This window comes from Pseudopipra pipra, chromosome 1, assembly GCF_036250125.1.
Source record: "Pseudopipra pipra isolate bDixPip1 chromosome 1, bDixPip1.hap1, whole genome shotgun sequence".
NCBI lineage: Eukaryota > Metazoa > Chordata > Aves > Passeriformes > Pipridae > Pseudopipra > Pseudopipra pipra.
The window spans coordinates 112745115-112767118 of record NC_087549.1 but is presented as its reverse complement, the minus strand read 5'-3'; the positions used below and the strand labels follow the sequence as shown (position 1 = coordinate 112767118).

The following is a 22004-nucleotide window of genomic DNA, read 5'->3' as shown; positions in this document are numbered from 1 at the left end:
CTATGCTGTCAGGAAACACCCCCTTTTTTTTTTTTTACCTCCCATCTAAGTTATCTTATATGATTTGTGAGACTTTATGCTCTATTCTGAATTTTCATGTGAATATTAGCACCCCCAGGATATGCTCCCTACCCGGAACATGGACTTTTTGAGTTCCCTTAGCATCAGTCTAAGTGGTTACACTAGGGGAGGGTTATCCTGTGATACTGTGCTCCTATCAGTTGTTAATATTTGTGTTAATATTGTTACTGTCATAGGCTTGGGTTGTATGGTGGCTGCATCCCTTTAAAATGTGAGGATGTGGAGTTACAGGTGTGTCTGAAGGGGGTGTTGGAGGTAAAACAATCTGTTTGCAATTACGAGACTCAAAATGGCAGTAAACCTTTTTATTTCCCCTGATTTGATTTAGATTCTCCTTTAGCTTGGCTCTGAACTATATTCCTGTCATGCTGCTGTTCTGGCTACCTCCGGGCATTTGTCAGAGACTGGCTAATTGAAGCACACACTCCGGCTTGGATCGAAATTGCTGTTCTGATTAAAATTGTAGACGCTACTGCTGCTTCCTTGTGGAGTTCTTTCCGTGAAGTACTAGGACTTTGGTTTGTAGGTTTTGGTTCTCCAAGGTTTTTAGGAAAGCACGAAGGCTCTGAATATAGCAAAAAGTGGAAGGTTAGGGCAAAGGCAGCATCAGGGAACAATCTTATCACAGAATCATAGAATATTCTGAGTTGGAAGGGACCCACAAAGATCACTGAAGTTCTCAACAGTTCTGGAAAAACAGCAGCCCACTTCCAAACCAGTTGCATAATCCCGTGAAGGCAGTGAAATTCTTGGTCATCTTAGGCCCTATCCTTCGGATACTTCCACACAGTTTTTATATATTCACAGCATAGATCTAAGTGCCTGACAGTTCCTAAAATGCAAGTTTTGCGTTTCTGTTATGTCTCTTCTTTGGCATACCTTGGCACCCCTACGATGTTCACATTCAAGGGTGTTTTTCCTTTCAACAGGTGTATTTTGCTGTGATATTAATATCTTAATTTCCTAAGACATCTGTGAGACTTGCTGGTTTTGACTACCCTGTTTGTCTCAACAGAGAGGAAGAAGGGGTTCTCTTCCTTTTCCTCCAGCCTTCTCAGGACAAGTCCATGCTGGCAGGACCTCCAACTTCAGGCTAAGTTGTGGTCATGGGAGACTTTGCCAGATATGCAGGAGGCTCCGTGGCCCTTTGCATGGCAACTGTGGTGGGAATAGAAGATGGGAGGAAGGTGTGTTGGGAGCAGAGTTTGTCAGGCTTGTAGCTGCTACTCCAGCAGCTTTTTTTCAGAGCAACAGTGACAGAGCTGATAACTTATTCCTCTCTATCTTTTATCATGTTTACACTGTCACCTGTAGTCATGGAGGCTGGCTCCTATCTTCAGCCCTGGAGTCCATGGAGATGAATACAGGCTTGGAGTACACAAGAGGGTTTGATTGTTGGTGGATATTTACCAGGAAGCTGTTGTGCCTTCTGGTGTGATACATTCTACACAGATACCTTTGACAATTTCAGTCTTCTCTGTAAAATGGGAGATGTGTTTGTTCAGATGAGGTTTTGGTGATAAAGGCTTCATATTAAAGTGTCGTCCGAGGAGGGCAGATGATCTTCTGCCACCTAGGCAAAAACAGTTAACAAGTAATGGCTGTGGGAAGCACCAGGGTGAGGCCATGAGCCATACCCAGGGATCTCACAGGCAATGTCTTACCCTTGGTTTCTCATGTCAGTCTAGGTGAACATCATTTACTTACCAAGCTGCTCTTAGGAGCATGAATTATCTCAGACTCCTTTATAGACACACTGGCACTAATTACATTTGCAGGTCTGCAGTTGGCAAAGCTGTAGGAGAGGGAATTGGTTTATCTCTGTCACCCTGCTGACCTGTCATTACTGATGACAAAATGGGAACTTGAAAGAGCTCAAGTGACACCTGGCTTGAGTCAGAACAGCTACTGAAGCCGTCTCCTGCCTTGGGAACGAGCAGGTGACTCTCCCACGCCATTCCTCTGCACACACATTGCATACAGTGGCAGGAGCAGCCTGGTATGTCCCTGCAGTGCTGCTAGGTAGTTCCTAGCGGGGATGGAGGGGTTATTAGAGTGAATAGTTTAGTATGACAAAATCCCATAGCAAGCAAGCATATATTTTATATGTAAAAAATACGCACATATCTGTGGAGGAGAATAAATATCTGTAAATTTCAGGTTGATGTTGAGATGTAACCTGTGTGTGTGTGTGTGTGTGTGTGTGTGTGCAAAACATGTTTGATCATACTTATGCCTTTGTAAACCTAAGATTTTTTTAAAACTTGTGCCCTACATCTCTTAAGCCTGGAAGAATATTATGCTTAACACAGTTGAGCGAAGTGACGTTTGGCCATTGAGATACTCTTCCAAAAATACCTTTTTCCCTGTCAAAGTATATTCTTGCTTAGGAATTTTCAATATTTCGCTGAAGTCCTGGTCCTTTTGACATGAGTTTTAATGTTAGCTTTTGCAGAATCAAAATGTCATCCTGTGTGTGGAGTCTCAGTCTTGGTGTCCACATACCAATTGCTTCCTTTGTCTCCTTTTGTACTTATCAGTACAAAGACTTTTTTGTTAGTTCAAGCATGAAATTCTTTTGTGCTCTCAAACTGAGATGCACTTTTGGTTCAAAAGCACTGCAGGAAGAACAATTTCTTATAGAGTGTCCTTCTGGGACTATAAATAATAAATGCTGTGACTCAGAGTGATGCAGGCAACATACATGTGCAAGGCAAAGATTCAGTAAATAATGATTTACCTGCGCTTTGTCAGCTCTAAACCAAGAGGGATCTATTCAGACTTCTTTGCTAGCTTGATGAGTTTTGTTTGTGCTGTACTGCCTTTTAGGAGTTCTAAAACATGAACTCTATTTCTTTTGTGGTGCTGTTTCTGAAGGCCCTTTATGAGAGGTATTAAATATTTATCAAACCCTTAGTTCTGAGCCAAGACCTCCTATTCAAACCTCACTGACTTGCAGTAGGTGCTGACTGTGAAGAGCTTGGAACTGCCACACTTAGTGCCTTATGGTGCAGTAGTAATGGACAGTTATTATTTCAGAGTAGTTGGAATTATTTGATTATGCTCTGTGTGTGTGTGTGTTCCACTTTAATGATGTAGTTTTGTACTTTGTGGTGTGGCAGATTGACAACAGGACCCTCTTCAGGACTGGGATTAAATTATCCAACTCTATGTGATGTGATAAATTGTACCTATGAAATCTATGCATATAACTCATTCCATTGGTAGGGAAGAAGCGTATTCATAGATAGAGGACCAGGCTCTATATGTTGTCCTTTCTTCCCCACTAAAATACACATCAGACATGGCATGTTCTGGTTATCAAGGGTCCCATGAACACAGCCGAAAGTCTGTAGAGTCAGTGGAAAGGCTTCTGTTAGCAGCAGTGGTAGGTCATGCAGTGGAGCTTTCTGAAGTGCAGAAAACACAAAGTCAAGATGTGTTTTCTCAAGTGAAGTCAGCTACAAATCTAACCTCCATTCCTTGACTTTCAAAATTCAGAGGAAAAACATCAGACTTGTTCCACATGAGGCAGCACCTTTGTATTCAGAGGGGCCAGGGGCCAGTGAGATGGTCTAAAAAGAGAAGTGTGTCTCTGGATATCCTTAGTCCTAACAGGACAGGGGGGAGACACTGGGCAGGTTCTCTTCTATTTGCTCTTTTTTTATTATTTATTTCCCCCAGACAGCTGTGACAGACCAGTGTCCCTTTGATCCTCTCAGGACAGGCATAGGGTCATGCTGTAGTTCAAAGTCCACCTTAAGTGGGTGGAAAGAGGTGTTACAGAACTTCTCCTCTTTTTTTCATCCTTCTTATTTCACCTGTTAGGTTTCACTTTAAGGGAAAAATCCTCACAGATAGTCAACAAGATTTGTCCTGCAAATATACAGTCAACACATTTACGGAGAGCCTTGTATGTTTGCTTGTGATCTGTTTGCAAGTATATCCCTGAGGCTGGAATTTCCCTTCTATGTTCAGTGATGTGACTTCCTGCCATGAAGCCTTTGGTGAATGCTGTGGGCAAAGCTGGGTTATCATGCCCATGTAGATCCTGCTGTGGGATTACGACTGGAAATGTTCCCGGTGAGTACTGTCTGATTTGCTACTGTCTTCAAGAAGCTGCTCAGTCCCCACAGGTTCAAGCTCTGCTGAGAAGATTGGTGTAAGACACTTTCACCTCCATGACCTTCAGCTTGTGTGCAGTAAGAGACTTTCATAAGCTTCAGGATCATTTCTGTGCCTTCGTATTTAAGAATTACTTGTTTCCACCGAAAAAGATAACTTTATTTTGAAAATACTGTTCCCTGGATCTCTGAAGGAGGGCAGTCACAGCCAGGTTCAATACCAAGCCGTTTGCTGACCGTCACAGCTGGGAAATTGCTTCCCTGGTGCCAAGGGAATTGCTAGAAAGCATGACAAAAGGCTTTCACGTCCTCCAGCAAGGTGTTTTTTTTTTTCCTTTCTCTCCTATTGTTCTTTCGTGTGATGTGTTTGGAGTAACAGTAGCATTAACGACACTCAAAAGCAGGATTTCTAAAATGCATGTGTGTGTGCGTGTCCCCTCCCCAAACCAGTTTGCCGCCTGTCTCCCAAGACACGCTCAGCTCCGTGAAGCAGCACGGCGGTGTTTGTTTCAGTGTGGCTGCCCGTTGGGGATTTGCGGGAATACTGCAGCAAATCATCCTGCATGCAAGGCTGACCTCTGGGAGGCTAACAAATTGAGGTGAGCCAGCTGGAGCGATAGGACACTGCCGGCGGACAGAGCATGCTCAGACCTGGGGGAGAAAGGTAGCTCAGGCTGCAGATGGTGCACGGGTTACGGTGCCGAGAGCCGATAGAAAGGATTTTGCCTTTTTCTTTGTGGTGGTGAGGAAAGAAGAGGACTGGAGAGTGTTCGTTCCCCTGCAAAGCATAGCCTTAAGGTGTCTTCTTTTTTCTTTCTCCTGTGAGAGAGAGGCACTGGATAGCCTTTCCTGTTATTTAGCAACACCAGGTATGCGTGCATGTGCTGGAAACACTGATCTACCAGTGACAGTAGTTCCAAGACTAGAGAGGTTGCAGATGCTCTGAATTACTGCATTTCTTTGCTGGGTGTCATTGTAACTGTGCTCTGTTTGCTGTGCTGATCACATACGGCTCTGAATTCAGTTTTGCTGGCAGTCCTGGCTGCAGTGTACTTCGGGAGGGGGGGAGGTTAGCATGTTTTTGATGATATCTCCTTGCTCCCCCCTCCCCGCAACTTCACACTGAGTCTCTCCTCTGTGCCTGTGCACATGTGGGAAGGGAGGCAGTAGTTCATTTGTAATCCCAGGTCTTTGTAGTCCCTCTTTGTTTGACTAGTGGTTTGCTGTATCGTTTTTAAACAAAAGTCTCATGGGGAAAACATCTGTGAGCTGAACCAAATTCTGTTGGTTTTCAGAAATGTGTTTTTTATTGGACAGGTGCTGCTATGGGATTACTTTTTTTTTTTACCATCCCCTAAAAGCGTGTTAATGTAGAGCTTGTGGTAGCCAAGGAGGGATTTTCAATGTTCTTATTGGCTGTGCTGTGCTCCCAACAATTTTGGCTCCTGTTTAGAATTTGCAGCACACAGGAGCAGTCTTGGGCACCATGCTGATGGGAAGCAGGGAGAGGTCAGGCTGTAAATGCTTCTAAGCACCAGTCCCAGTATCAAAATAACACAGGTACTCTGCCTGTTGGAGAATAGAGAAAGAAAGGATAGATAAAATACAGAGAAAAACAAATGGCAGCTAGAGCACAGAGGCACAGTTGGAGTGGCTGAAGCTCATCTTGTTCAGTACTTTGGGATTTCACATCATATTCTTTTAAAGTCACTTTTGCAGCATTGGTAAATTTTCCCTTCTGCCACCCTCACTCCGTCTTTACTTCAGGCAGACCACTGAAGTAAGATAAAGCTGCTGCTCTCTGACACCTCTTTTTCTGACAAAGGTATCTTGCTTACAGACTAAAAGCAAGAGACCAGGCAAAACGAGAGATTTTTTACTCTTATGAGAGAGCTGTTAATGCCAGTATAACCTGATAGGTTTCAATGGGATTCTCGGGTGAACAAAGATCAGCTGGAATGAACTCTGTCTGTTAAGCTTTCCCCTCTGTCTAGCCGTGGTTATTTGGAGTAACTCAGGTTTTCATCTTTAGGCTTGGGACTGCCAGAATGTGGAGAAGACTTGAGGGCTGAGAGAAGTACCTTTTTTATTTTTTAAAATTTTTTTAATGTTTTTTAGCTCATTTTTCTTACATCTCTTGCCTCAGGCTTGTTTATCAGAAATGCCTCTTATCTAGGGGAATTTTCTGGAGATTAGGTTGGGTTTTTTTGAGGGAAGGTTTTCATTCTCCATGCCATTATGGGTGGAGGAGAGAACTTGGAAATGTGGACCTTAAAAGCCCCAAAAGTATTCTTTTTAGATTTATACTTTTAGCTCAGTTTTGTGGCTTACTTCTGTGCTTTGACTGCTTAGTGCTGGAATTTTTTTTTAACCTGTTATTTTGTAGATCAAGACAGCAGTATCAACAAATATTAAATCAATGGTCGCTAGTCAAAAAGAAAATCAGGTTGGACCTCCTTCTGTCCCAGCTGTCACAGACTCTGAATTTAATGGAAGAAAGCTTAGATTTCCTATCCATAAGTGCAGCCTGTAGGTGTCCTGTAGTGACCAGCATTCTCTTGTTCCTATTGAAGGTACGTTTGCAGTAGGGACCATTGCACAGAGCCTCAATCTCCTTGGTTGCAGTCTCGTTTAGAAAGATTTACAGTTTTGCTTTCTATTCCTCACTTAGGCTAAACCATAAAAACTGGAGATAGACCTAATTTTTATCACAACTGTCTATAGACAAGGTTTTTGTAAGACTTTTTTTAATATATTGTAATATTTGATTTTATTTTTTCTGAATAAGGCTCTATTTTTTAAATTCTATTTGAGACTACATAGTTAAGATATTCTTATTTTTTGTATCTCCTCTTTGTATCAGGCTTCATTAATGATATTTTTATCTTTAACTGCTGGGTTTGCTCCCTTCAGGAATCTGCTCTTTTCCTGTTTAAAAAGTCAGCACTTCTACACTTGACTGCTTTTTACAAAGAAAATGTTCCAGTATATCAATCATTCAGTGCACCATCCTTTCTTTAATGTGCTATGTACTGTGAAAGATATATGTATCTCATTAAATAAATACAGTGAATAAGATGGTAACAGCTTTTGGGGCTGTGGGGATTGACTTGCTTGTAGTTCTGCGGGAATCTGTGACAGAGATGAGATTAAAAGCAAATTCTTGGCTGCCAAATCCTAACTCCCCCTCCTTCCAATCGGGAAAGTTGCCTTCTAGCAACTTCAGCTTTGAGTATGAATGAAGTAGGTATTTAAAATTGCATGTGTTATATACATTGCATCCTTAGCTAAGCCTCTTGCATCAGGGATGGGAGAAAGAACAGAAGACATTTTGCAGGGGAAGTGTGAAATGCCATGTTTGCACGCCTTTCTTTTCCTGTACTGGTCCTGGAAAGCCAGTCTAGCTAGAGATGGATCTGGGGGTAGGGAGCGCTGGTGGGGAAAATATCCTTGAGGAGGGAATATCTCCTCCCACCCCTCCCACTGTGTTGCCATAACAAGAAGAAGGTCAGGACTCCCTGTGCATTTCCTGCCACGTGGCTCTGGCTCAACTCCTTCCCTGTCCTGTGGCAAAGGCATAACTCTTCCAGTTATGCTGCATTTCTGGGAACTGTGGAGATGGTTCTGTTTGGATACCATGGCCACAACTGGCAGGCTGTGCCTGGGAGCTGGTCAGCTGGGCCAAACCCAAGTTGGCCTATGAGAGGAGGCATTTCTCTGCACAGAGTGGTGATGCTCTCTGGAAGTATGTATCCTTCGTGGGGTTTCTTTTCCATTTTGTGAAGCTTTTTAGCCTGCAGTATCTCTGGAAAACTGAACATTGCCTTGAAAATGCTTGGGCATTGTTAACAAAAGCTTGTCAAAACATGAATAGACAAAACCAGCACTTTTCATTCTGTTAATACCTGCAGGACTAGGATCCTTCTTTAGGTACACTGGTCACCCTGGTCACCCTTAGCTTTTTCCCTTGGGGATTTTATTAATGTATGTTTATGTCTTTTTTTGTGACTGTTTTTTATTTTGCAAGCTTTGTAGCTTTTCTCCCTATTTCTTATCTAGATTTTAATTTTTAAAATGGAGAAGAGATTTGGAACGTTGTCCATCATATTAATAGCTTCAATGATTCATCCTACTGTAGCTTCACAATTAAAAAAAGAACAACAGACCTCATCTCTTAAATGAATCCAAACAGTCCTTTATGCCAACTGGCTATTAGTAGAAATTCCCCTCTCATCCCACCCACTCTGATCTCCTAGACATGGTAACGAGAGATGAAGAGCCACGTCTCCATCTCTGTTTCCTGTTGCTTTCCCACTTCCTGAGGATGTTTAAAACATCAGATGACCAGTAGGTAACAGGCAGAAGGTGCTACTGTGTCCAAACTTGTATGAGAGTACCACGGACCTGCAAGATGCTGGAGGTCTGTGCCAGAAGTGCCTGCTGAACACACCAGATGCACGTTCCTGAAGGCTTTATGTGCTCACCAGCAGTCAGTGCTAGTTAGAGAGGCGGTAGCTGGGCTGAGAGGATGAAACTGTGATACTTTTGCTAAGTGAGTGGAGGTGGAGGAAGAGAATGGGGTAAATTCCTCATGCCTGCGAACTCTTTTGGAAAAGAGTAAAGATGAGCTGACCAAAATAGAGTCCCTCCCACAGGCTCTTAGCCTCTGGAGCAGCATCCATTGTGGCTGAGCTGCAAGCCTCAGGACATGCTCTCATTTCCACTGCATAATGAGCCACCCCTACGCCAGTGTTTTTGTTGAACTCCCTGTCTCTGATTGTAAGTCTGCTGCCCCACTGTCCCGTCAGCATCACTGCCTCTTCTTCCTCTTTCTCTCACTCCTGCTCCTCCCCTGCAGCCCACTCCTCTCGGGAGTGTTCAAGGGCATGTCCCATCCCCTCCCATGGGGCGTCATTGCCCTCTGCCAGCTTGGCAGCAAGAAGCTCTGCGCAGCTTTTATGTGCACGTCTCTTCTGGCTAGGCTCTGGTCTGTCAGCTGTCGTGTCTCCTGGTGCTGAAGGATGGTGCTTTAGCATTTCAAAGCAGAGAGTAAAAAAATGTCAGTCCATGCAATTTCCTTGGTAACTGGGGCATATTGCTCACATGGAGCAAAGCCGTGGTTATCCTATGTCACTGGGAAGCAAGAGGGCCAAAGAGTGTGGTGGGGTGGGGAGGAGGTAGTTTGTGGGCAGCTGGGGGTGTGACTGGCCTAGATGCTGACCTGTATGTAGAAAGAAACAGCACAGAGCATTCTGCTCTTACAGAGGGTAGCAGTGTGTCCAGCTTGCCACTTCTGCAAGTGCTTTCCAGTTCTTAAGATGTTCTCCAGTGACGCTGTGGGAGGGGAGTGACAGGTGTCTAGACCCATTTTGTCAGGGAGATTTAGTAATGAAAGTTTCTTTTATCATGAAGCAGCTCTCTTTAGGTGGAAGACTAAATACTTTTACCTATTCCGGAGTTACCTGCTGCCTCCTGGGAACGTTTCCCATCCCAGGACTGCTGCTGCTCACAGTGCCTAACAGCTGATCCCAGCTTGGGGGACTGAGGAACCTGGGGACATGGAGAATGATTGCTTGCCTTTACCCCCTTGGTGCAGCCTCTCCTGGGTATGTAAAAGCAAACAGTGGGATTGTTTGTTACTATTTATGTTCTGTCATTCCCTGAAGGACCAAAAATTTTAGTTCTCGAAGGTCTGTTTTTACAGAAAGTGTCAGATTGAAAAAAAGGTGGTTGATAAAATGTGGGAAAACAGGCAAAGAATTAAGACAGTTCCCTGAGTACCTGTGAAATTCTCCTCTCATTTCTGCCTGCGACACCCCTTCCTGTCCACATCCCCTTGCTTACTTTCATCAAAAGCAGCTTTCAGCCAAGCAGCATGAACCAGGATTTAGGAACTGGCAATGAGGAACAGAAATGAAGACGGATTACTTCAGCACTGCTAGCATTTAACAACTGTCCCTGACACCTGGTTGGCTAAAGCACATGCACTCACTTCAGCTAAGTGCAGGGAAGTGAAAGAGCTGCAGTGAGGAAAGAGGTGGAACAGGGCCTTGCAGATGATTTTTGTTAAAAAGCTGAGTTGTTCATTCTTAGCCATTTAGTGGGTATGGCTGTAGCAGATTCTGAAATGAAAATTGCTAACCTCTGAACATTGGCCACATCCATCAGGCTGCATCTCTGAAGTGCCTCTTATGCCCTTCCCTTGGGGCTGGAGAGGAGAGAACTAATCAGTCAGGGGTGAAACATTAGAAGAGGATGTTTTCAAGAAGGCCTGTTTGGCTCAACGGGTTTGTAATGGTCGGCAGAGCTCTCCACGACCAAAATGCCTGTGAAATATAGGTGGTATCAGTGGTGGTTTTATGGACTGCGGGCTTCTGATGCCTTTGAAACACCCACACATACACACTCATCTCACCATAATGGAGTAATAAAAGAGGCCATGTGGTTTTCCCCCCTCTGCCAAGTTCTTGCAACTTGCATTGACTCCATTGAACTTGTAGTGCTTTGTTCTTCTGACCCTCAGTATTAACTTTAACAATGCCCACAGACTGGCCTTCATTTGAAGTGTGTGCTTGCAGCAGAGGACTTGCTTGTTAAAGGTGTCCTTCATTTACTGACTAGCAGGCTTTGCATGTGGCTGCTGGGGCTCGGTCCTTTTCTCAATGATGCTGCTGAAGTCATTTAAAGCTGTGCACACAAGATGAGAGGTTTGTAGTGGAGAGGTTATGTAGAGAGAGGGATGATATAGTTAGACATCTTTCAAAGACAGTGAAGAAGTCAAATGAAACATTGAAAGTCTGGTACCAACAAAATAACTTAAGGTCTGTCTCCATCAATTTTTATTTTTTTTTTTGAAAACTGGTTTGATGGCATTAGCAGAGCCTGAGTGATGTACCTCTGTCCCAAGTGAGTTTCCATTCAGGGCTGTCCATGGAACAATTGTGGTTGAGTTGCAAAGCCATCAGGAGCAGTAGTTGACAGAGAAGGACAGAGAAGACATCATTTGTCTCTGCAGGATATCTTTGGTCCCTGGGACAAGACCAGATTTAAATTGCTGTAATTGAAACAAAGGCTAAGTGTTAGGAAAGGGTTTATGACAGTCCTTCCATGCCTCTATCGAGACTGGCTGAAGAGATGCATGAGTACTAAGAATGAGATAGAGAAGCATCTTTGGGGAGTGGTTTATGGAGAACTGATCCTGCCTTGGTAATTAGATGTCCACTGTGGGTCCCTTCCCATTTTCTTTTCTATGGTTGAAATCAAAACAACACCATTTTTAATTTGCTGCTTGCTTTTAGGGAGGCAGTTTTTCAGACCACTTGCCAGAGGAGGTGGACTTCATTTCTGTTTCATTTGAGTAGCTAGAGCTGCTCTGAAATTGAAATGAATTTGTTGCTCAGATCCCCAGAGACCACCTCTTGAATTTGCGTGGCTTACAGCTAGCACTTGTTTCTTTGGCATTATTCAGACTCCCACATACCTTCAGTTCTTCATGGATCCTGCAGGCTGCTGGGATCTTACAAGCTGTAGGAATCCCTTATGACTTCATTGAATTCCATAAATGATTCTCCATTCAATTCCAACTTGCAGGATCAAGCTTTTAGGCTGCAGCATCTCTTTTTCTAAAGAACTCCCTTGGCAGGAGAGGTTTTGGTGTTTGCTTTGGTCCCAAATATGTCTGGCTGACTTCCTCCACTCTGCCATATAAGAAGCATCTCTCAGTTAAAATGCTAAGGGATGCTTGGGATGTCAGAACGTGTGCTCAAGACATTGCTTTTCCCCCCTCCCTGCAAACTTACATCACAGGAAGTTTAAAATTGCTACCTTTAAAAACAGCAGCTAGAAACAGTCTAATGGGGTATATACCAACCAGAAATTTCCCTTCCTTAAGTTCCCTGTGAGCCATTGGTGCAATTATTTACAGCCTGACTAGCAGTGAATCTTGATGCATAATGAATATTGGAGCCCATAAATACTGTAGGTGAATCAATACCTCAATTGAAGTTCACAGTTGAAAATATAATCAGTACTCTGATATAAGCCAGTAGTGTTTCTACAAAGAAAGAAAACAGAGGCAGGATCTCTAACAAAAAAATAAACAGGGAGGCTTTGGAGCAGCACAGAAAAGGTTCTCAGGTTGGGGGTAGGAAAATGCCAACACTGAAACCCTTCAAATGTATTAGCTTATCATTTGTATAAGAGTTGGCTGCTGCAGGTCAGACTCTCACTAAATGAAGGTTTGATTACTTTAATGACATATCGGTTCCTCACATAAAGACCAGAGCTCTCCTCTCTCCCATGCCAGTATTTCTTTTGGAAGATGATGGCAGTTCCCAGCCTTTGATCCTGGATTGCAGCCAAAGAAATGCCCAAATGACTTGGGAGTTTCCCACAGGGCAGTCCATAGACCTGCAAGTCCTCCCCCAACCCCCCAGTAAAATTAAATTGAATGTGATGTTCATTAGTTCACATTCTACGTTAGAGTATTGTGAAATCTGTACTTGGCAATACTCCTTGTATTATCATTGTCTGCAAAGTAAAGGTGAGAGGCACCGTTGAACATTTGCAGCTATACAAAAAGCCCGTGGCAGATCAAGAGGAGGAGCTTGGTCTCCCAACCCCTCTGCGAGTGACCCAGTGATTGCAGTGCTCTCTTTCCTCTCACTGTGGGAGTGGTCTGCAAAAACCAGCTGAGCCCAAGTCCCAGAGTACATAATGTTTTTTCTGACAGATCTTCACAGATTCTTCATCCTTCAACTCTTTTACATTTTCTTTTCCAAAAGCATAGAAATGAAAATAAGAGAGGAAGCCTTCCTGTAGAGCAACTCCCAGTTCTGTTTGCTTTTTTTTTTTTTACAGTTTTGGGTTAAGCTTTGGCACTTTTTTCTTTTTTCCTTTCATTCCCTGGTAGAGGGGAAAATTACTGAAAAAAGCCTAAACTCTCTTGAATAGTCCATAAAATGTGATTTATGATGGAGCTGTAAATCGGATGTTTAAATGGTTGCCTTCTTGTTTTATTTTCCACAGGTCTTTGCCCTCACCATGTCAAGGAATGTTAATGATGTGTTCCCTCTCCATTGCCTTCCCCACCTGTCATCCTGCTAGGATCTAACTACAGAATGAACATAGCAGCTGTGTTTAATGCCCTGCTCGTGTCCGTCCTCGCTGCTGTGCTGTGGAAATACATCAAACTGCGCGAGCATGCCTCCATGGTGGAAGAGGAGTTGGTCCTCACACGCCAGTCTCAGGAACTTTCTGAGGTTCAGATTGACTACCACGCAGCTCTCCAGGCACTGGTGGAGAACGGTACCAGGATGGTGTGCACTGGCAGGATGCACACTGACCGCATCTGCCGCTTTGAGTCCCTCTGCTACTCTACCGAGGCCGAGGAGTTTGTCTACTTTCACAGCAACTCCTCGGTTATGCTGCCCAACCTGGGCTCACGGAGGTTCCAGCCAGCTCTGCTCGACCTCTCCTCTGTGGAAGATCACAACACCCAGTACTTCAACTTTGTGGAGCTGCCAGCTGCTGCACTGAAATTTATGCCAAAGCCAGTCTTTGTGCCTGATGTGGCGCTGATCGCCAACAGGTTCAACCCAGACAACCTGATGCACGTCTTTCATGATGACCTCCTGCCAATTTATTACACCATGCAGCAGTTCTCTGATTTAGATCTGGAGGCACGGCTCTTCTTCATGGAAGGGTGGAGTGAAGGTGTTCACTTTGACCTCTACAAGTTACTGAGTAACAAGCAGCCGCTCCTCAGAGAGGAGCTTAAAACCCTGGGCAGGCTCCTCTGCTTTACCAAATCGTATGTGGGACTGTCCAAAATCACCACCTGGTACCAGTATGGATTTGTCCAGCCACAAGGGCCAAAGGCTAACATCTTGGTTTCTGGTAATGAGATCAGGCAGTTTACCAAATTCATGATGCAGAAACTGAACATCAGCTTGGAGGAAAGCTCTGGTGAGGAGTACATTGTGGTGTTCAGTCGAACAATCAACAGACTTATCCTAAATGAGGCAGAACTAATCCTGGCTCTTGCTCAGGAGTTTCAGATGAAAACCATTTCCGTCTCTCTGGAGGAGCATTCGTTCTCTGACATCGTCCGGCTGATCAGCAACGCGTCCATGCTGCTCAGCATGCACGGGGCACAGTTAGTCATGTCACTCTTCCTGCCAAGAGGTGCCACCGTGGTGGAGCTCTTTCCATATGCTATCAACCCCGAACACTATACCCCTTACAAAACCCTGGCAACCCTTCCTGGCATGGACCTGCAGTACATTGCCTGGCAGAACACTGACAGGGAAGACACAGTTACCTACCCGGACAGACCTTGGGATCAGGGTGGCATTGCTCATCTGGACAAGGCTGAGCAAGAGCGCATCATTAAGAGCACAGAGGTGCCACGGCACCTCTGCTGCCGCAACCCCGAGTGGCTGTTCCGTGCCTACCAGGACACAAAGGTGAACATCCCATCTCTAATCCACACAATTAGGCAGACTGTGAAGTCTAAGCCTGGACTCAAGAAGCAGAAATGGTCTGGTAGCCTCTACCCTGGCAAAGTGAGGGATGCCAAGTGTCAGGCCTCTGTCCAGGGCACAAGTGAAGCTAAACTTGCTGTGTCCTGGCAGATCCCCTGGAATCTGAGGTATCTCAAGGTCAGAGAAGTGAAATACGAAGTGTGGATACAAGAGCAAGGGGAAAACACTTACATGCCTTATATATTGTCCCATCAGAATCACACCTTCTCAGAAAACATTAAGCCCTTCACGATATACCTGGTGTGGATACGCTGCATCTTCAACAAAAATCTCCTGGGACCTTTTGCAAATGTGCTCTTGTGTAGTACATAAACTGCTGCACTACCTGTACAGCTCTAACCTGCTCTCCACTCCATCTGTGGTTTAAAACTTCTCATCTTGTAGTTTGTAGAGGGCTGAAGAGGACTAGACTGTACCAGTGCCTAAGTGTCTATTTTATTGCACTCCATGTGTATTCTTTAGATGGTATTTATTTCCAGTAAGTGTTTAAAAAAAAAAAAAAAGAGAAACCTCTGTGTTCTTCAGAGTAACTTCCAGAGGTTAAATTACATGCTGAATACGTGTAATTGAAAACAGAATGGAAGTGAATTGTGTGTACCTTGGTCGTGATTTAAATTTGTTCCTATTGTGTGGTGACTATTTAAGCACAGCATTGAACTGCAGTTAATTCCATGGCTAAGTGGGCAATTCTCATCAGCTTTTTCGTTGTAAGTTATTTTTTTCAAGAACTCTGACTGTAACTTTGAGTTCAAGATTTGGTACTGGAGCCTTCATTAAACTGCTGTAAACCTCCTCGATTTTTTATTTGCATTTTATTATTTGTCAAAGTGTTACTGTGATAGATTTATCTGTTGTTGTGGTAAAATATGTATATGTGTAGTTTTTTATTTTCCATATTCTGGTTAAAGAGAATGAGACAACAGTGTCAACTTCATGTTTAAAATCAGATTTTACTGCACTCCTATTGCAAAAGGCTGGAGTAGGAGATAGAAGTAGAAGGGGTGGCCTAGATAAAATAATCTGCTGTGTTTTAAGATGTTTTCTTTCTGTGTTGATGTGTTTTAAGGTGTAACTCATTTTGTGAGCTATGTACATGTGAGTGAGAAAGGAAAGGGATGGTTTGGAAGAGATGGTGGTGGGAGCGATTGCACTTACAGAAATCCACTCAAGAAAATCATTTTTTTCCTATTTGATTAGAAAAATCTGTTGATAATAGCTACCAACAGGTACATGCTTTGCTAAGGAATAGGCAGATGATGGCAAGGCAAAGTTTTCTGGGCACAGCTGTTCCTGGATGTTGGTGGGAAGAAGCAGAGTCAGGCAGGAAACAGGTAGGTGAATGCCATGGCATTGGGCTGGACAGAGCACGTGGCAGGGATTGGGCTGATGACATTCTCGTCTCTCTCGCTCCAGTGAGGAGAGTAGTTTATTCTAGACTTAAACACATTTTCCCTGAGATCAGAATCCGGCTTCATTGCTGGGGTAGCACACTGACTGCTTTGGGCCTGATCCTGGACTGCTTCTAGTTGCAAGTACAGGTCTTGGGGAGGGAGAGGGAAAAGAAGCAGGAGTGTGAGATGTTTCCCTGATAGATGTTAGCATCCTCCATCGTTCATCACCAACGTTGAAGCAACAGGAAAAGTGCTTTCTTCTTCTCTCCCTCCTTTCGCACCTTCCTCCCAAGGTCTGGATGGACATTTGAACAGTAGGATAAATATCTTGTTTTCTGAGTGGTGGGCTGATAGATGAGCATCTCAAGGCAGGATTATAAATATGGGTTCTAGAGGGAGGGGGAGAAAAACATTGCTGTGCAAATCAGACAAGAAACAGGAGGGTTGAAAAATGAGCAAAACACCACAGTACAACATTGGACCTTCAGGCAAGTGCTACTTCTGTATATTCATTTTCATTATGTCTTGCTTTGTTTTCAAATATGTTTATGATTTAAAGAAGGGGAAGAATCAGAATATCAGTCCCAAAGTCTGTGTTTGCTTTGCCATCGTAACCTTGCCAGCTAGTAGTTTTTGCCTTGATATTTTAAAGGGGCACATGAATATTCCTCCTGCTGTTTTCTTAGGACAAAATGGGCTTCTTGCTGAAGTGAGTATCCAAGCTGTGCCTCAAAGTCTCCATGTGGCTGCATATTCCATGCTAGTACGTCAGAGCTGAGGTGAGAAAAACTCCAAAACAGATGACAGTGATAGCAAGCTGTTCAGGGAAGCCTCTGGGACCTGTGGCTTCCCAGGACCTTGCTGGCTGATGAGCTCCCTCTCACGGAAGCGTTTTGCAGCAGTCTTCCATCCTCACATCCATTCAAGCTGAAGGTAGCCCTGTGGCCAGTGGCTGTCCTGCTGGCTGTTGCGAGGGTGGTAATGTTGGCACCCTGTGAAGTCAGTATTGAGTGAGTCTTCAGACAGCTGGAATTTAGTCAGCATTTGGTTTACATCATTTCTCAGAAGTAATTTTCTATGGGTGTGTGACTGCCTGTGTTCTCCTAACCAGTGTTCATCCTGGACAGGATATCAGTCTCATTGTACCTTCCTGCCTGCTTTTCTCCATGTCTTTTGTAGTAATCCTTTGCCTGTAATTTGTAGACCATCCCATTTCACTTAAAATTAGTTCCATATGATTGCGGATTTTCTATTTGCAGATTGGTTACAGCACATTAACTATTTTCTTCTCATATTCTAATGACTCTAATCAACAGAATTGGCTACGGAGCTATGAAGTATCATATATGTGGGTTTCCATGTTCTTAACTCTGGCATGAAACGGTCTCTTGTGTTCAGAGAGAGACTCACTTTTTCCAGAAGATAATCAAATGTGCTTTTCAAAAATGTGCATTCAGGTTCTGTCTTCCTCATCAGTGCTATGAGTGCTTTATGGGGTGGAAGGAAAATGAAAGTATTTTTCTTTTTCAAATTCAGAAATAGATGAACACTGAAGTTGTGACAGGGATGTTGCTGTTTTCTTCCAACACCTGCCCAGTGTAAGAATGTCTGTACTGGTGCCTTACTGCTGTACCCGAATTCCTCCTCTGCCAGAGCACACAGCACTGAGAGCCTGTGGTCCAGCCTGTAGTTTCATAAATTGGGCACAGTAGTGTAATGCTGATTTATACTACCTCAAGAACTGCTCTGGAGTGCTGGCATCTTTCCATAATGAATTTTCTTTCCTTTTAATAGCTTTGCCATCGGTGCTCTGCAGGCCTGTTCCATTTTTCACTCCTGTCCTCCCCTGTCCCATGGGCTGTTTGTTTCTCTTCCTTCACATGAATATCCTCTCACAGTCTCTAACCTTCAGATTTCAAGAAAACCTGCTGGTATTTTCACTGTCAGTGCTGCTTAGTGAGTCAGAAGGAATGTTTGCCTGGTATCACTTAAAGTTTTGCCCTGTAATGAATGTGGACTCTCTGTGCACAGGAGTTGAGGCTGCATCTCTAACATGCATAGGAAGGCAGGGCTGGAGCAGAGTTACTTCCCCTGGTGGGTTCGTGGGGCTCCTTTTAATGAGTTGTGTTGTGGAAGCAGCTTGAAACTTCCACCACTCTATCAGCTTGTTTCTGCTCCCAAAGCAAATACATTATGTTCCGTGGTGCTCTTTGCCCCCACTGTCCTGGAAGAAGAGAAATAGCTGAGATTATTTCCAGAACTCTGGGGGTAGTGCATGATGCTGGTCTTGAACTCGCTGTTCTTGGGCTTGTCCATGCTTACGGGAATGGATCATTGAGAAGGATTTCCTCTGGCTGCAGTTTCATGTCTGCTTTTAATTAGCCCAAGTGCAAGGAGCAGCCTGTGGCTGCAGTGGGAGGGCTCTTACTGACATACAAGGACAAAGAAGGACCAAATGGAGCACTTACCAGCTCGGACCTGCGAAGTGTTGGAGCAGGAGCTACAGGTTAATGGTAATACAGTTCCCTATGGGATAGGACCCTTCAAGTGTGACTTCAGTAGAGCCAGAGCAATTCATGTTACTGTTACCTTCCACTGCTTATGGCCCATACTCACCCTCGAAGACCATATCCAAGAATAGAAACATTTCTGAAGAGGCTCAACTCTAGTTTGACTCAGGTGTGTTTCTCGAGGACGTGCTGCCACCAGGGCTGTGGAAAGGTGAGACTTAACAGATGTGGCTTGTCCTAAACAGCCCAGCCCTTGCTCCACGCAGCAGAAGGCCAGTTGCTCTGGAGGGGTAGCCTGGAAGAGTGGGGAACAGGATAAAGTAGCACAAATAAGGCTGAAAAGCCACCAAGTCATACTATCTGTAGGACTGTCGAGTGGTGGGAGGGACTTGTTCCATGCAGCCTGGCAGGTGGCATTTGGCATGATGACCTGGGGAGCTCACCTCAGAAAATTTCTGTGGCACTTGTTTGCCAGCTTCCCAGGAACCTAACACACAGGGAAATAATGATGAAATCTTGTTTTAATAGTTGATTGAAGATAGCCTGTGTTCTGCCAAGCTACTATCGACATCTTCTGTGTGGATTTTAAACCCTTATTCCAGGCAGGAATTTTCCTCCGTGTGATGGAGTGTGGCTTAGAGGTCGGTGTCCCGAGCTCAGTCCCACGGCTGAGTGCAGCATGACAACATCACTAAGCTTTTGGCTAGGGGAGAAACAGTGAGGGTACTGGTTCCCTGAGAGCAGTGTTTTCACATGGGTGCAACCCAGTTCCTCCTTATCTCCCTCTGCAGACAGCTGGGGCACCTTGATGGCCACCAGCTGATCATCATCTCACCAGCCAGAGGTGAGATGCTCTGGTGCTTATGCAGTGCACTTAGCCCTTGTCAAGCATGCAGAATCCTAAATGTCATCCAGGAAACCCAATGGCTGCTATAAATTATTACTGGCTATATTTCACATGGCAAAATTATCGCACTTTTTTTTTTACTGGCCGTATGGATTTCTTAAGCTTTTGGTTTCTTTCTTGTCACCCATTGCTCGTGGGTGGTGGGGGCTGGCAGTGGTGGGCTAATTGCATTCCAGATTGGTCACCCAGTATGGGTTTTACACCTCCAGAAAGTGACTGGAGATAATAAAAATATTTGGTTTTACAGAGTTCAGTTTGAGATTTTTCTGTCCTCTTCTGTTCCCCTTCCCTGATTCTTTTGGACAGATCCTTTTCTTAAGGAAATAATAATTCTGAAGAGCAATAACCTGGAACTTTTAAGAACTACTGTGAAGGGATGGAAAATATGAAGCAAAACCAAATCCTTTGAGAGACAGTTTAGGAAATATGTTTGCAGATGAAACCAGACCATTTCTTGGAAGATTTTGGTGAGAAATGATGCAAAGTGCCTTTTTCAGCTTCATCATCTCAGTCTTTCACAACTAAATACATTACTCAAGGTAAATTTATGACAGTAATATTCTTTAGAGCTGTTTATTAATTTTTTTAAAAATTTTATTCTTTCATTTCAGGCCACCTTTTTTCCCCCATCTTTTAAGGGTTTGCGTACCCACCGCTCTGGGATCTGTGAACGTCTTGTCCTGAGACATCAACACCTCACAGGACCCAAATTAAGACACTTAGGAAATAAATAATTTTAAGACCCCTAGGCTGTTGGCACAGATGGCTCCGAGGCAGAGCCACACTTACTGCAGGTGGACTGGCAAGGGCTCTGACCCAAGCCTTTGTTGCTCTCTGAGATCCATGGGTGAAAGGGACTCTTATGTACACCATAATTTTATTTATATTGAACAAAAGGGTGACTTCAGCATCTTTCTTGCTCCGTCTCATCTACTGAGCTTTATAAATAGTAGACATGTTTCTACAATATTTTTGCTTTTGGTGTCTGTGTTGTGTAAGGCAGGGTAGGTTTAGTGGATAAAAGAGCACTTAATTTTCCCTGCTGGACTTGGGGTAGGCACACTCTTGGAATGGCTTTCAGTGTGATGACTGACAGTCCATCTGTGCTGTGGGTGGTAAGAGAAGCATCACCATCTGCACATGTGTGAGGCATATCACCGTCCTTATGTAAGAGAAGTCACCTCCCCCAGCACATCCCCCCTAAGGGGGCTTGAGCCAAACCCTCTGCTAGTGTGGGGCTGGCTGCCACGCAGCAAGCCAGCGTGAATTTACACTGATTGAGGGCCTGGCCCTCCTTGTCACCCTCTCAAATCGTCCCTTCAGAACATGCCGATTACCAAATTAATTGTTGGCATGTTCAAACAGATACACAGAATAGCCTCCTGTTTGCTCGAAATAACTTGGCAATGATCATCACCTTTAAATGTCGCTTAGTCCTACCGTTTTCAAATGTGTTGCCTTTAAAATTTAATTGAGTTTCCCTTGGTTTGGTGTGTATTCAAACAGCTCGCTCCAATTGCCTGATTTACCTTCTGGGTTCGCTGTGTCCCTGTATGCATAATGTAGCATCCACAGGCACTCTCACTCAGTTTAACATCTCTCTTCTCTGTCCTAGAGGCTCCCTGTTCTTTTGTCCTTCCTTACTTTAATGCTGTTCTGGCCCCTAGAAATAGTAGTTGCCTCCTCCAGCTTGGCCAGCATGTGGTGAGGTGAATGGAAGAGGGACATCTTGCAGGCATTCCATCACCAGCAGCAGTGTTGTTTTCCCAGTGTCTGTGGATTTCTGATGGTGTTATCCTGTGGATGTTTCTAGTGGTGTGACGTTTCCATGATGAGTCAATTCCTCCTGCTTCTTCAATCTGCCTGGCAGAAACCTGCCAGGTCCTTGTTGCCATCCAGGAATGGGTGCTGAGACAGCAGCTGCTGTGTGGACTCCAATGGATCCCTTGCACTGGGGTGATTTTATCAGTGCTGAAATAAAGAGAGCTGAACACTGGCCTTTCCCTACCCTTCAGCCCCAGGGACCAGGTCTGCTTGTATTCAGGGATCATGGCTGCTTGGTGGCAAGGTGTGACAGACCTAGGTTAGGAAGCAGAGGCTCAGGCTGCTGCTCAAGCTGACTAGCAGGGTAGGGACACTAGTGGCCATGTGGATAAAGTTTTCATGAAATATCTCTGGTTTTTTGCAGGATTCTCACTGCAAGAAGCATGGAGGAGAGGGAGGTGGCATGCGGGGCGCTGCCATCTGGGGTGAATTACTGAAGAGTCTGCTATTTTTTAGGTTAGAGATCAGTGGAGGACTGTGGGTCCAAGCCATCAGTTTTAGCTAGGGAAATTTGTTGTTCGTACAAGCTCTTTTCCCAATCCTGCTCCTCTGTTTCAAGAATTTATATAATTCTCCATTACTTTGTTCTATTTATTCGGTCTTCCCTAGATTCCATCTTCTGT

At 44.3% G+C, this 22004-nt stretch overlaps 1 protein-coding gene across 7 annotated transcripts in view; it reads left to right on the top strand.

Moving 5' to 3' along the window:
* POMGNT2 (protein O-linked mannose N-acetylglucosaminyltransferase 2 (beta 1,4-)) overlaps positions 1-15541 on the top strand; it is a 31045-nt gene extending 15504 nt beyond the window's left edge. For 2 of the 7 annotated variants that reach the window (XM_064672037.1, XM_064672055.1), the window contains one exon: positions 13233-15541. In XM_064672037.1, the coding sequence (XP_064528107.1) occupies positions 13325-15061 (1737 nt within the window). In that variant the 5' untranslated portion in view covers positions 13233-13324 and the 3' untranslated portion in view covers positions 15062-15541. Of the gene's footprint in view, positions 1-4699; positions 4805-4854; positions 5075-9617; positions 9812-13232 lie in introns of those variants that run through there. The other 5 variants (XM_064672019.1, XM_064672028.1, XM_064672073.1 and 2 more) reach the window with 5 other exon arrangements.
* Positions 15542-22004: the final 6463 nt, after the last annotated feature.